This window comes from Pseudophryne corroboree, chromosome 4, assembly GCF_028390025.1.
Source record: "Pseudophryne corroboree isolate aPseCor3 chromosome 4, aPseCor3.hap2, whole genome shotgun sequence".
NCBI classification, from domain to species: Eukaryota; Metazoa; Chordata; class Amphibia; order Anura; family Myobatrachidae; genus Pseudophryne; species Pseudophryne corroboree.
In genome coordinates this window covers 12,620,861-12,636,990 of record NC_086447.1, presented here as the reverse complement: position 1 = coordinate 12,636,990, position 16,130 = coordinate 12,620,861, and the positions used below count along the sequence as shown (strand labels likewise).

The 16,130-nt window shown below is 42.5% G+C and overlaps 1 protein-coding gene across 1 annotated transcript in view; it reads right to left on the bottom strand.

The window, feature by feature from the left end:
* LOC134910693 (fucolectin-like) overlaps window positions 1-16,130 on the bottom strand; it is a 104,338-nt gene that overhangs the window by 24,492 nt on the left and 63,716 nt on the right. Inside the window, exon 3 of the mRNA XM_063919016.1 lies at window positions 12,356-12,389. Coding sequence (XP_063775086.1) covers window positions 12,356-12,389 — 34 coding nt within the window. The remainder of the gene's footprint in view (window positions 1-12,355; window positions 12,390-16,130) is intronic.

Sequence of the window (16,130 nt, the reverse complement as noted above, 5' to 3'; positions counted from 1 at the left end):
GCCTAAATAGCATAATTAGGAGTTTAAATGATCATGTAGAATGGCACATCCACATATTTCCTCAACATATGTTAATTCATACCCCGGCTAGGACTTCCTCTGGAGTTATGTCCATGAACTTATTGGAGAGTTGATGAAAGCGATGGAGTGAAGAATGTCCCTTTGAAGCATAACAATGCAAGCGTTTCAAGCAGATAGGGAAACCTCCAATTTCTCCGCAAATGGAAATGTCCAGGGAAATGCTGTCCAATTGATGCCGTGTGGGTGATGGTGATGAAAAGATCCAGCAATGTTGAGGATAGTTTTGAGGATGTGACCAGCAGTCTCTAACTCGATGCGTTTCGCTGGTGTTGACACCCAGCTTCCTCAGGAGTGAATCATTTTTTTATTAAATTTATTATATACCTTTTTCAACATAACCTACCGGCTCTGTAACAACGTAGTGGAGGATGGGTGCATTAAGAAATGCCAATCCAGTTTTAATATCCATATGGACCGGCATCCATTGAGTGACTATCACTCCTTAGTGGGCAGTGTGTTAAATAAAACAGATTGTTGGGTATGCTCTCAAGTACCTCAAGGTCATAGCAAATCAGGGCTAGTACCATTTCCTTTAACGTTAGGGGAGGTACTTGAGTTAAGTGGTGGGAGACCGGTGGACAGGAGGTTTAATATCTCCAGCCCTCCTAGTTTGAAGCTCCACCAATACCATGTGGATAGGTCCCTATTATGTTTTAACATCTCCAATCCCCAAAAGCCGGGAAATTGGGAAGTGTCATGGAGTAACCAAACCATGACCTTTTCGCATAGAGCAGATAGAATGCCTACAGATACAGAGCTTATACGCCACATAGCCAGTAGAGGAAAATCTTTCCGGTATAGGTATACCTTAGGAAATAGGATTACGAGAGTTGGAGAGGTATCACCAGGATACTGTGCACATATCGTACAACCTGATACGTGTACTAAGCAGATGGAAGAATTAGGGTTAGGAGATGTCACATGGAAGGTGTGTAATATGGTTATGTCCTAATCCGTCCTATATGTTCTCCCCGATGATGCATATTTCATATGCGTGAGAAAGGCGTATAAGTGGCTTGCCCCAAACTCTGAAAGATTGTGTTATATTGGAAAAGTACTGCCTGAAGTAATGACTGTATCACATGCCAAAATGAAAGACATACACCGTGGTGCCCAAGCTCCTTATACTCACACCCATTACGAGCACGTAGTTAAAAGGCAACTGACAGAAAGGTCAGAGCATCCGGCCTCTGATCTGATCCATGAATCCACCGGGATTCAGGTTCTGCTTGAGTTAGATTTCACTCGCACCGCTAGGGGAGTGATGAACTATAGATACATCTCTACGCTCGCAAATTTGTTAGATAATATCACTGAAATGTATGATGACACGTTTAGGTATACTGGAAGGGAACTTCAAGCTTACAAAACAGAACTGGTACAGCATAGAATGGTTCTCAATTACCTCACAGCAGTGACAGGCGGATATTGTGTCACACTGGCAACGCAATACGGCGTGAAATGTTGCACATATATCACGAATAGCACCGAGGATCCGGTCGAGGTCATAGACCAAAAGATGGATGATATTCTCCAATTGAAGTGGGAATTTCGCAGGAGACACAATCTCACTCTTGCTGCTGTAGGTAATGAGCTGACTGGTTGGGTGTCATGGTTAAACCCACAAAATTGGTTCTCTGGTTTAGGAGACTGGGCTCAAGGAGTCATAATGGATGTTGGGAAGTTTCTTCTATGTATCTTAGGTGTCATTATATCGATTGGATTGATATTTAGATGCGGTCAGGCTTTAGTGAAGTGCAAACAAAGTACCAGAGTGATGAGTCTGAGGAGTGAGGAAACTGTAATTCCAATGGACTTGATTTATGACCCAACGGTAGAAACAATGATGTAATGAAAATGCGATTATACGGTCCGTTTCTTTCACCTGTTTTTCCGTTTTCCTCCAAGGTAAAAAGACCCACTTGGACGAGGAATTTGATGAGCCGATATACAGACAACGGATAGATCAAAGAAGAAGTTTTGACAACCTTATACACGGATATTTGATGAACTATGCCATAGATCCCCAGTTTCCCTAGAAATTTTAAAATTACGCTAGCCCAACACTTTTGTAAATCTATGGACATTGACATAAGCTTTTGCTCGCACCTTATGGGCAAAAGCACAAAGAAGACTGCAACCAACAGACACCGAACAAGACTTCAACCGACAAATGTACATTAACCTGACATAGAATACCACAGCATTTACCATAAGTGTTCTTTATCTTCATTTCTACAACCCTCAGGTAATGACACACATAGTCGATAGGGAACACAGGCACAGATATCAGCAATCACATAATTCCCCCATTCATGTATCATCAACTAAAATGTGCTCCCCCATTTTGTTACAACCACAGCCGAAAAGAGCTCGGTAGAGTTTGACAGCCCATCCACAGACCCTTAATACGGGATAAGAAGGAATTCAAATGTATACTTCGCAATACCTCGAAGCTTGATGTACAACACGTACGGCACGATGATACATGACCCCCCAAACATGGACTCATACACACATGCTTCTGCTATCTCACTAGGTCATACCCTCTTCACACCTTCTCCTCTCTCCTCCCTTACCCAACCATGGAAATGTATTAACCCCTGACATGTATTTTTCTCTTTTTGAAATGTTTTAGAAAGTGGCAGTTATTGTTGACTGCCAAAGGGTGGACTGTCAAAGTCAGAAAAATATCTCTATGCACACTGCCATATTTTGCACCTCATACAGGTCCGTGCTGCGCATGCGTACGCTCTCCCGTGCGTGCGCATACTCATAGTCGCGGGCACCCACAGGCGCACGGTATGCGTATTTACGGTAGAGTTTATGTGATCGTAGCGTGCGACTCAATCGTTACATATTTTCACTATATAATGTATTTTGTAGATCATGGTCCCTTTGATAGATTCTGAAAGTTTAGTTAATATAGCATGTTCCTGGACAGAGAGATCCCTCTTTGTATTGTACGAAGGGTCTAACAGGGGTCATACAGTGGTGTTTAGTACCCATCGGAAGAGTATTTAATTAGCTATATTCCGGTGTTGGTTTGGAGCGGATTAATCGCTCGTGCGAATAGTTATGGACATAAGAAGTTTATGTCCATTTACTATTATTTGCTCTTACTTAGCCATGCGGCGGGAAACCCAGTATCCCACCCACCTGAACAGTTGGAAGTAGCCACAGCCCACCTGTATGAATCAACCTATGACCTTTTGTTATAATGCGAAGCCGAATTCCTGTGTCCAATGAACAATGAGATTGTAGGGACCATTGAATTGTATTGTGTGTGGGGCATAAATAGACAAGCCGACCATATCCAGTTCACTCTCTTCAACGGTTCTCATTGCTGATAATCGGGAGCTGGATATCGAGGCGCATGCGATCGTTTCCCCTTGTGCGTAAGTCTTCTCCGCAATCATATTGATCTTCTTGTTATTGTGAGCCATCTCTCTCTCTCTCTCTCTCTCTCTTCTCTTCTTTCTCTCTTATTTTCCCTTAAAACGTAATTGTATTGTATTGTATTTCCTGTGTAGTTATCTGGTTAGGTAGTCTATGATATATTGTAGTGTATGACTTGTATTGTGTTAATTCTTTTGCAAGTATATCATTCATAATATATATATATCAGGCGTTGGACCCTGAGCACGGTATCTGTGTATTTCTTATAGTGTTAAGTATTCTCAGAGCGTCGGTGACGCTCGAACAGCTTTTGAGTTAATAAGGTTATACTGTGTTGCATTTACACTCTATCATTACACTAAGGTTTTACTGCATAATACACTGTTTATGGTTTAGATATAAAGGTTTAACATTGTGAGCGTCAGCGCCGCTGGTGATCTCCTCGTGGTCCCGAGCATCCGCTATGCTATAGCGAATCATTACGTTAGTCGGCAGCCAATGGCGTGCCTGCCTGTGATCTCTTGGCCGTGAGCGAACGTGACGCTTGAGCGTCTCGACTACGGCTAAGCGATCGTTACGCAACGTGCGTACCCTTACAGTACTCCATACGTAAATAGCGTACAGTGTTCTTAGACCTCACAAAGGGTATTATATCAGATAAATATTTAGCTTTGTCAATTCGGACAAAATTCTATCAACTCTTATATTCTCTCTGAACACTCTATGCAATTTCATATAAAGAAATGCGTCTCAAAATCTTTTACAGTGGCTATCTATCGCCCGGGAGAGCAAATCTTATAGGTATTATATGGGGTAATCCAGACCTGATCGCTAAGCTGCGTTTTCTCACTCTGCAATCAGGTCCGAACTGCGCATGCGTATGTACCGCAATGCGTAGGCGCATTGGACGACTGGACCGGGCATCGGTGCATAGCGACGGGATGGTGTGAAAAAAGCGATCGCACGGGCGATCGAAAGGAGAGTGACAGGAAGTGGGCGTTCGTGGGTGGAAAGTGACCGTTTTGTAGGTGTGTCCAGGAAAACGCAGGAGTGACCAGGTGTTTGGTGGGAGGGTTTCTGGGGTCAGCTCTGGCCCGGATCATCGCAGCGGCTGAGTAAGTCCTGGGCTGAGCAGAAAGTTCTGCTAGAAAAGCGTTCGCACCCCTGCACACAGCCAATACCCTCCCCCTGTAGGTGGCGACTTCCTGATCGCAGGGATGCAAAAAACGCACCATAGTGATCAGGTCTGAATTAGGGCCATAGATTCTCTATGAAATGGATGAGGTGTTTAGCGCATCCTAGCTAGAGCAAGGATATCAATATTATATTCTATAAAAAAGTCCACAATGAGACAGTATTAGTGAATAAATAAACAATTTATTGGCATAAAATCTTCATAAAAATGCTATATCGATTTAATAAATTTGTGCAACGATATGTGTGTGCTATTCCTATATACCCTCCTAGTACCGGTACACAATACAAACAAATGACACATAGACAAACATACCCTGTGGGCACACTGTGAAAGCGTTTTACCCCACTGGTGTATGCTCTAGTGAATAACCTTATTACTCTGTGGTCTTTGGTCTTATAAAGGAATCTTATTATGGGCTCTGTAGTCTGCGATTTGTGCATATAAGCAGTCTCTGCAATGTAGTGACTCGTCCCGTCGCCAGAAACCAATGTCCATGTATATGGGGCAATGCCGGTAATTGAGTCCTGTATTAAATGTCCCTACTGGCAAATAGGAGAAATAGCGCAGTTCCTCACTCTCTCCTTTTTAAACCATAGATTCCTCTAGTTGCCCTAAATCCTCCTCTTCCTCATCTTATCTTTTCAATATCTTCTGGGGCTGCCACGCAATAAAACGATTCTGGAAACAGATATTACACTTTGTAATTTTAAATATCACCCCGGAATGCCAGCTGACACCTGAATGGGCGATATTGGGAATTTCGAATGCTGACACCAATTTAACCTCCCCAACGATTAAACTTCTTACAATTATATCTGCAATAGCCTGTATACGCATCCTGCGTTAATAGATTTCTTATTCACCTCCTACTGGTAAAATGTTTCAGCAACAACTCTTCTTTATTTTCAAAATGGATTGGATTGAAACCTCGTTATGTAAAGACACTTGCATAAAGAATTTTTTTCTCCTATGGAATGAATATATTGGGGTATATGCAATTGCGGTCGAATTGCCGCAAATGTCGAAAAACGGGGCATTTTTGACACAAAAAAATAAAAATCAAGAAAAAAAATGCATGGGGTCCCCCCTACTAAGCATAACCAGCCTCGGGCTCTTTGAGCTGGTCCTGGTTGTAAAAATACGGGGGGGGGGGGGGGGGGGGAATGACAGGGGATCCCCCGTATTTTCACAACCAGCACTGGGCTCTGCATCCGGTCCTGGTGCCAAAATACGGGGGACAAAAAGCGTAGGGGTCCCCCATATTTTTAACACCAGCACTGGGCTCTACTAGTCAGAGAGATAATGCCACAGCCGGGGGACACTTTTATATCGGTCACTGTGGCCGTGGCATTAAATCCCCAACTAGTCACCCCTGGCCGGGGTACCCTGGAAGAGTGGGGACCCCTTAATTCAAGGGGTCCCTCCCATCCAGCCACCCAAGGGCCAGGGGTGAAGCCTGAGGCTGTCCCCCCATCCAAGGGCTACGGATGGGTGGCTGATAGCCTTGGTGTGGTATAGCTCATAGACAGTTAAAAGATAGACAGTCATTAGTTAGACACTATATGGTCGACAGTCAAAAGTCAGACAGGGTCAAAAGTCAAACAGTCAAAAGTCAGACAGGGTCAAAAGTCAGACAGGGTCAAAAGTCAGACAGTCAAATGTCAGACAGTCAAATGTCAGACAGGGTCATAAGTCAGACACACAAAAAATAATTTTTTGTATGTTTTTAAACATCTTTAACCCAAAATTGGTGAAATTTGTCCGCTCGCCATGCTTTGGGCTCGATGTCTCATTCCGCTTCGCTCACAACTTTACTAAAAGGTAATAGTTTGTGTGACATGGATAGTAAATGAGGCAAAAGATGTAAAAAACAGAAAAATCAAACATTTTTTTTGTCTGACTGTTGACTGTTTGACTTTTGACCCTTTCTGACTTTTGATCCTTTCTGACTTTTGACCCTGTCTGACTTTTGACTGTCTGACTTTTGACCTTGTCTGACTTTTGACCTTGTCTGACTTTTGACCATGACTGAATTTTGACTGTCGACCATATAGTGTCTAACTAATGATTGTCTATCTTTTAACTATCTGTCTATAGACCGGAACCCGATAGCCTTGTGTCAAATAAAAGAGTATTGTTTTTTTGTAGCAGAACTACAAATCCCAGCAAGCATCCCCCGCAAGTTGGTACCTGGAAAACCACGAGTACCAGAATGCGGGGGGGGGGGGGGGGGGGGGCGCTGGTACCTGTAGTTCTACTGCAAAAAAAATACCCAAATAAAAACAGTACACTCCGTGAAAGTAAAACTTGCCATTATTCCATACATGCCAACACACACTTACTTACCTATGTTGACACGAGGGTCGGTCCACTTCTCCAAGTAGAATCCACGGTGTACCTGAAAATAAAATTATACTCACCAAAATCCATTGTAGATCTGTCCTCTTCTGTTCTGTAATCCATGTACTTGGCAAAAAAACAAACTGCATTTACCCGGATCACTCACTGAAAGGGGTCCCATGTTTATACATGGGACCCCTTTCTCCGAATGCCGGGACCCCCCGTGACTTCTGTCACAGAGGGTCCCTTCAGCCAATCCGGAAGCCTGAGGATGGTTATGCTTAGGAGGGGGGACCCCACGCATTTTTTTTTTGGGGGGGGGGGGGGGTTTAAACACTTTTGTGCCGTCCAAAAAGTCGAATCCAGGACGCACATATCCGTCAATTGGTCCGTTTTTCGACAGCAGGACTGCATATACCCCATTGACTCCCTGCCAATTGAAACACAGACATGAAAGTTTTTTCTAGGTTTTTATGAATTCGATGATTCACCAGATGTTTGATAGCCAGATCCATTACTTCCTTCCCTCTCACCTTTTCTTCTTCCCTCTACTAGAGTCTTCTTACTCTTTTTCTTTACTGGATACCATGAAAATTCTCATTGTTTGGAAACAACACCAAATTGTTCCTCATATTTGTTGTTCATATTGAAACATACTTTCAAGTTACTTTTAATAAAAAAAACCCCATAAAAATTGGAAAGGTTGGTCTTAATATTATTTCTGAGAGACTTAATATTAAACATACTATGGACTTTGCTAGAACATAGTGACCTTCCTGGATTTGTAATATTGAATGTCAACAAGATTTCAAAATATTTCTCTGTGTATCTGGAATTCTTATGTATGTAATATACTTTAAATCTTGTAAAAAGAAAATAAAGTGTTCTTTCATATTCCTGATACATAGGCTGATACTGACCTTTCCTCAATAAACAACATTTATATAAAGTAGTCTATCGTTCACATACATTAATCAATTATGTGCGTCTATATTTATAAACAAAATAAAACGTTAAAAGGCGGGGCAGCCATCAGGGGGGACTGTGGGGACTGGTGTCCCAGGCCCTTACAGATAGGGGGGCCCACCCCTTGCTCCTACCGCCAATACCTGTAGAGCTGCACCAGTCTGTGAATCAGCGGCAAGCCTTCTTAATACAATGTGCGCATCAGTTCTCTATAAACCGTTCTTGTAGGTTCACAACACTTAACCAATATGTAACGTCACAATGTATGACATTACATAGGGGTGGAGCAGCGCAGCAGAATTTTTTGGGGAGAGGTAGGGGCCTTGTCTATTTTGTCAGTCCCGCGCCTCCAATTTCTGGTGGCAGCCCTGGTAAAAGGTACAATATGCTACATTCAACTTACTGTTTAACTACTTTGGAGCTAGCACTCATAATGTGTAGTGATGAGCAGGTTCGGTTCGTTGGAATCCGAACCCCCCCGAACTTCACTCTTTTTACACGGGTCCGAGGCAGACTCGGATCTTCCCGCCTTGCTTGGTTAACCCGGGCGCGCCCGAATGGCATCATCCCGTGGTCGTATTCTCGCGAGATTCGTATTCTATATAAGGAGCCGCGCGTCGCCGCCATTTTTCACTCATGCATTGGAAATGATAGTGAGAGTACGTGGCTGGCGTCCTCTCAGTTTTATTCATTTGGCTGCAAATATCTCTGCTCACTGCTTTATTGTGTGGACTGGGGACCAGCTGTATTATATAGGAGGACAGTGCAGAGTTTTGCTGACCAGTGACCACCAGTATTATACGTTCTCTGCCTGAAAAACGCTCCATATCTGTGCTCAGTGTGCTGCATATATCTGTGCTCACACTGCTTTATTTTGGGGACTGGGGACCAGCAGTATTATATAGGAGGAGTACAGTGCAGAGTTTTGCTGACCAGTGACCACCAGTATTATACATTCTCTGCCTGAAAAACGCTCCATATCTGTGCTGCATTGTAGTATATAGTAGGAGTACAGTGCATAATTTTGCTGACCACCAGTATATAACATATAGCAGTATGGTACAGTAGGACACTGCTCTACCTACCTGTGTGTCGTCAAGTATACTATCCATCCATACCTGTGGTGCATTTCAGTTGTGCGCAGTATATATAGTAGTATGCCATTGCTATTGATACTGGCATATAATTTAACACTTTAAAAAATGAAGAACAAAAATGTGGAGGGTAAAATAGGGAAAGATCAAGATCCACTTCCACCTCGTGCTGAAGCTGCTGCCACTAGTCATGGCCGAGACGATGAAATGCCATCAACGTCGTATGCCAAGGCCGATGCCCAATATCATAGTAGAGAGCATGTAAAATCAAAAAAACAAAAGTTCAGTAAAATGACCCAAAAATCAAAATTAAAAGCGTCTGAGGAGAAGCGTAAACTTGCCAATATGCCATTTACGACACGGAGTGGCAAGGAACGGCTGAGGCTCTGGCCTATGTTCATGGCTAGTGGTTCAGCTTCACATGAGGATGGAAGCACTCATCCTCTCTCTAGAAAACTGCAGTGCCACTCCTAGATGGGCCAGGTGTTTGTGTCGGCCACTTGGGTCGCTTAGCTTAGTCACACAGCTACCTCATTGCACCTCTTTTTTTCTTTGCATCATGTGCTGTTTGGGGACTATTTTTTTGAAGGGCCATCCTGCCTGACACTGCAGTGCCACTCCTAGATGGGCCAGGTGTTTGTGTCGGCCACTGGGGTCGCTTAGCTTAGCCTTCCAGCGACCTTGGTGCAAATTTTAGGACTAAAAATAATATTGTGAGGTGTGAGGTGTTCAAAATAGACTGAAAATGAGTGGAAATTATGGCTATTGAGGTTAATAATACTATGGGATCAAAATGACCCCCAAATTCTATGATTTAAGCTGTTTTTGAGGGGGTTTTGTAAAAAAAAACACCCGAATCCAACAAAAAAATTTCAGGGAGGTTTTGCCAAAACGCGTCTGCATCCAAAACACGGCCGCAGAACCGAATTCAAAACCAAAACCCGAAAATTGTCCAGTGCACAGCACTAATAATGTGAATTGGGTTACCCATATATATGTAACCTGATTAATAGTTATTACTGATAGTTTAGCAATAATTTAATATTTATTAATAATCTAATAAATGTTTGATGAATATATATATATTGTGTTAAGGGAATTTTATAATAAATATATGTGGATACTGTAATAATAAATATATATAATAAAATAAGTATATATGTATATAGATGAATTGTGAAGGGATAAATATCTGTACTTTAATTATTAATTGTACATGTATATTCCAATTGATATAATGTGTGGGTTTGGCTTATATAGTTTGCCATGTGGTAATGCTGGGGGTATAGTATAGACCTAGTGGGCCAGCGATAGCCTGCGGGGTAGAAAAGGATTTACAGCATTGGGTCCAGAGAATGAACTCAGTTACACCCTTTGGCTTAAATGAGTCGTTGTCTTTCTCCTGTTTCCTGTAACTTCGCATGGTTTTGGAGCTTTCATCAATTTGCGCATTGTAATACATCAGGCACACATAACATACATTAGACAGCAGCACAAGTATAACATGGCGGCAGGTATCCTAAGGGAGTCCCATCCACATAACGCTCCCCTCGCATAATGCCTGTTTTCAGCACATTGCAGGACCACAAGTAGAGTTGCAGTAATGATAAGGATAGTTAGTTCCCTGTTTTTTGACAACCTATAAATTTTTTCTATAGGTTTTTTTTCTACAGGTTTTCAAGTAGTATATTTAACAACACCCAGTGCATCTATACCAGTCTTATAGACATAGCAGTCATTTTTCTGTTTGGCATTGCCAACTGTGGCTGCACTTATTTTTGAGCCATGCATCAGTTACCAGCACTCACGATTCGTTTATTTACCCGAATCTCCTCTTCCGAGGATTTTAATCTTATTTTTTTGTTTACATTCCCTCATTGGGCAGTGCGCTGCCGTCTGAATTCTTTCATGTTTTTTTCACTTTTTAATATACCATTACAGGGGCTTTCAAGTGTTTTTAGCCCGCTGTATCTTACACCGCCCGGTTGGTAGATTTTTACACAACACATTTTACTCCTTCATTTATTTTTCATATTTATATTCACATGTATCTTTATTTTGGTCATTTGATATGTTTGTATTATGCTATCACGTGTTGTTTTGGCTGTTTACAGGTCACCATGGCGACCACCGGTTTCCCTCATCCCCTCCGACGACGGGTCACGTGCCTGCGTTCCATGCAGTTGGCGCCGGAAGGTGTCACTAGAAGGGAGGAAGTGAGGTGACAGACCGAAGGCTGCAGCGAGCGAATGGGACAAGCGCAATGACGTCATTGGAAGGGGACACGCGGCGACTGAGAGGCGGGCATGGCGGCCAGGACGGCTTTTCACTATTTAAGGTAAGATTTCACTTGTTTTAGCTTGTTCTTGAAAAAAGTCAAATAATACTGAAATGTTGACACGCAGACGCTGTTCGTCTCTTTATTCGCCCGTCAAAAGTCTCACGAGTGCCGCCCGCACACGCAATATACGAGGGTCCAGCAGGCTCAGGGAGGGCACCGGAGCAGCTTTGTTTGACAGTACGTGAGTGCCGACTCAACTTCTGCATATATATATATCTATATATATTGTTGGACAGTTCTAAGTTCACAACAAGATAATTGTATGGAAAGTCTCAATTAGCTGAGTTGAGGAACAAGTGCATTAATAATATTATATATATATATAGTTTTGAATGTGAAAAAGATATTTGGCAAGGACATTTATTAGCATTGTGTCATCTAAGTGATACATCACCGCTGCAGCAGCTGAGACGGATACAGTTACTAGAAACCAGAGACTATAACACATAGTATCACAGCAAGAAAGGATACAATTGTTACAGAGTCTAGGATATCTATTGCAGACTGAATTACAGACAATGCCTGTTTCCTTTTAATGAGATGAACATAATACTGCACAAACCCATCAGTCTATGATTAAATACCAGAGAGGGTGACTGTCAGCATGATGCACAGAGTAAAGTATATTCTGCTATACAGGGAAAACTAGAGGCGTGCCGCACATTTTAAATTGGATGCCAAGCAAGGTATTGGTCAGTGTACACTGAATTACGGGCCCAGACTTTGCACTTATTTTTCTGAGTACCCGGGTCACTCCAACAGTAACATTACAATATTTTTTTGTATTGCATGCAAGATAACGTGTATAGGGCGTAAAGGGTGATATAGGAATGGGATTGACAATGGTGTTACATGTTATTGTGTTTGCCAGAATGTTTGTTTTGCCTTTAATCTTTAGATAGCGTAGGGGTAATAAACATCACTACTTATACTTACCATCTGCTGTGTGATGAACTTCTTTCCGAAGATCCTGAAGAAACAAAGAGAAGAACAGGTATAATATAATATTGTAAAATATGCGCATATGTATAGGAGGCAGACAGACATACACCTAAATTCCCATTGTTAGGAAAAGGCTTACCCAAGAAAGCCTAAATAATTACTCCTGGGTGGAGGCACAAGTATTGACTGACCGGTTATTAGGTGATATATCCCTGTACCGGCAGGGGGAGGGTTACATTTGGAGGCACCGCGTGAGATCATTTTGTAGGATACTCAGGGGCAAGTGAGCACAGTAGCCAGAATGCCACATTATACCAGGAGTGAAGTGTTTGACTGGTGTATAAGGAAGGGAATAACTCCTGAAAGGAGTTTTGTATTGATGGGGGATCTCACAGACACCACTGATGGTACAATTATGACAGAGATGTTGTTTCTGTTCGGGGTGAAGCAACCAAGGATTATTGATAAACAATTCAGGGAAAGTGGAGAGATGTGCGCTGTATTAATAACTACCAGTCATGATTTAGAGTCTGAGTTGCTTCCTAAAGTGGTGGCTGTGAGATCTAACCCAGAACGCCGGTGGATAATTATATGGCCTGAAAAGGATGGAAGTGAAAGGGCTGCTGAACCATTAATTGTGGGTGACATGTCTACTCCGGCCAGTGGAGATCCCTCCGCGACTCTGGGAGAAGGGAGTCAAACACAGGGCATTGAAGAAAAATTAGGTAACCAGTTAGAGGTTATAGCTGATAAAGTAGTACATCAATTGGAACGGTGGCACTATGAGGGTAGCTATAGGCGATTGAGGCTTTTTTCAGGAATAATTCCTGTGCCTATTGGCGAGGAACCCTCTGAGGTGTGGAGGGAGGCAGCCATACAGCAGTCGGAGGAATGTCATTGCCCCGATCATATAAAGAAACAAAGGATAGTAGAGAGCTTACGGGGACCCGCTATGGGAATTATTCAAGCCACCAGAAAAAGTAATCCTGGGGCTGCTGTGGCTGACAACTTTCAGGCCTTAGAATACACATATGGGACATTGGAGGACGTAGGTGATTTGGTTGCAAGATTCCATCATACATATCAGGAGACAGGGGAGAAGTTGTCACAGTATGTGTATAGACTTGATAAATTAATTCATAAAATCGTAGATAAAGGAGGGTTAGCTCCTGCGGAAGTGGATAGTAGCCGCTTGAAACAATTGATTAGGGGAGCATTAACAACTGACCCTGTAGCTCAGCGGTTGCGTTGTACAACTTTATTATTAGGAAGTCCCACCCTTAACGATCTAATTAAGGAAATTACACAGGAAGAAGCTTTAATATCTAATAGGGAAAAGACTCATACCAAATCTGTCAAAATAGTGTTACCCTCCCCTGAGGCACAAGGGTTAAAAGAAGACAAGTTAGTTACCCTGGTAGTGGAACAAAATAAGAAAATAGACCAGCTTATTCTGGCACTAAATAAAAGGTTGGAACCCTCCAGCATTACTTCCAGTAATTCCACTAGGGGGTTTAATAGTAGTAGATACATTTTAGGAGAGGTGGAAATTTTATAAACAGAGGCTGTTTTCGCTGTGGACAATTAGGACATAGAGCAATGGAATGTTCTATAGACTGGGGAATAAATGAAATGGGAACTAATGTTCAGTCAAATACGTCTCATCAGGGAAACGATGGAGGGAGATTGGCGGGCCCCTCGCCATCTCCCAGAAATTAGACATAGATTCAATGGGGAGTACCCAGTGGAGTAGTTCTATTCCGGATGGTATGGTAGGACCTGCTCCACGTGTGGTTGTTAAATTGAATGGACATCCCTGCCCTGTGTTGCTGGACAGTGGGTCTCAGGTGTCCATTATATTTGAGCATTGGTACAGACATTATTTATCTGTTGTCCCTATCCTGCCCCTGGAAGGACTAGTAATTTGGGGATTAAGTGAACAGAAATACCCATATTTAGGTTATGTGGTAATTAACATAGAGTTTCCGGAAGGGTATATGGGTGTATCAGAGTCATTACCTCTAATTGCTCTGGTATGCCCAGAATCACCAGGTGATAAAACTACAATGCCAGTGATCATTGGGACTAATGCTCACTTATTTAGGGTCCTCAGTGATTGGTGTTTAAAAATGTGTAGGGAAGCGACTGCTTTTACAATGGCGACTGGCTATGAGGAGTACAGGAGCGGGGAGTCTGAGCACCGAAATTCCTCTCTTACTCAGGGTATGTCCCTTGAAGACTTACATCCATGTTTCCAGGGGAGTGACATTGGGCTGCTAGAAAGAAATATTTTATGTGAGGAATTGCTGGAACGAAAGCATGTCTTTTCTCTTGGGGAATGGGATTTGGGAAAAGCAAAAGGTGTGGAACACTGTACAAAGCTGACTGATGAGACTCCTTTCAGGGAGAGGTCACGCAGACTTGCTCCTGCAGATTTCGATGATGTCAGACAGCATCTTCAGACTCTTTTGGAAACAGAGGTTATTCAACACTCTGAAAGTCCATATGCCTCTCCCATTGTGGTGGCTCGTAAAAAGAATGGCAAAATTAGAATGTGTATTGACTATCGCACACTTAACCAACGTACTGTGCCTGATCAATACACTGTTCCTAGGATAGAGGAGGCATTGGACTGTTTGCAGGGGAGTCAGTGGTTTACTGTGTTGGATCTACGGAGTGGGTATTACCAAATACCTATGAGTCATCATGATAGAGAGAAGACTGCTTTTATTTGCCCTTTGGGTTTCTTTGAATTTTTGAAGATGCCCCAGGGAATCAAGGGTGCCCCGGCAACGTTTCAGAGGACCATGGAGCAGACGGTGGGTGATATGAATTATCGTGAGGTATTAGTTTATCTCGATGATATTATTGTTTTTGGGTCCTCTCTGCAGGAACATAACCACCGTCTGCTCCGAGTACTTGATAGATTATTGAAGAAAGGTTATAAACTCTCTTTGGACAAATGCAAGTTCTGCCTGCCCTCTGTTACCTATTTGGGACATGTAGTAAGTCGACAGGGCATTTCTACTGATCCAACAAAAGTTGAAGCAGTGAATGAGTGGCCCAGACCCACTAAATTAAAGGAATTAAGATCTTTCCTCGGGTTTTGTGGTTACTATCGCCACTTTGTGCCCTATTACTCCGTAATATGTCGCCCTCTCACTGATCTGACCAAGGGGTATCCGCCAGTTGGTAAAACTACAACTGCCACATCCTGTAACAAGAAATATTTCAAACCATATGAAGAGTTCGGGGATAGATGGACCCAGGCTTGTGAAGAAGCCTTCATCAAATTAAAATGGAGTCTTACCAATGCTCCTGTATTGGCCTATGTGGACCCCAGTCTGTCATATACATTACATGTGGATGCGTCTTTTGATGGTCTGGGTGCCGTGTTGTATCAAACTCATGACGGAAAATTGCGACCTGTATCTTATATCAGTCGAGGATTGTCCAATAGTGAAAGGAGATATCCTGTACATAAATTAGAATTCCTTGCTCTAAAATGGGCTGTGGCTGATAGGTTTTATGAATACCTGTATGGAGCGAGTTTTGAGGTGTTCACTGACAATAACCCTTTGACCTATGTGCTTACCACTGCAAAATTAGATGCCACCGGGCACAGGTGGTTAGCTGCCTTGTCCATTTATGATTTCAAGATTAAATATCGCCCAGGCATTAATAACATAGATGCAGATTCTTTGTCTAGATTATCTAGAATTGATAAAGAAATAGATAGATCTGAGTGGATTGAAGTTCCTGCAAATAC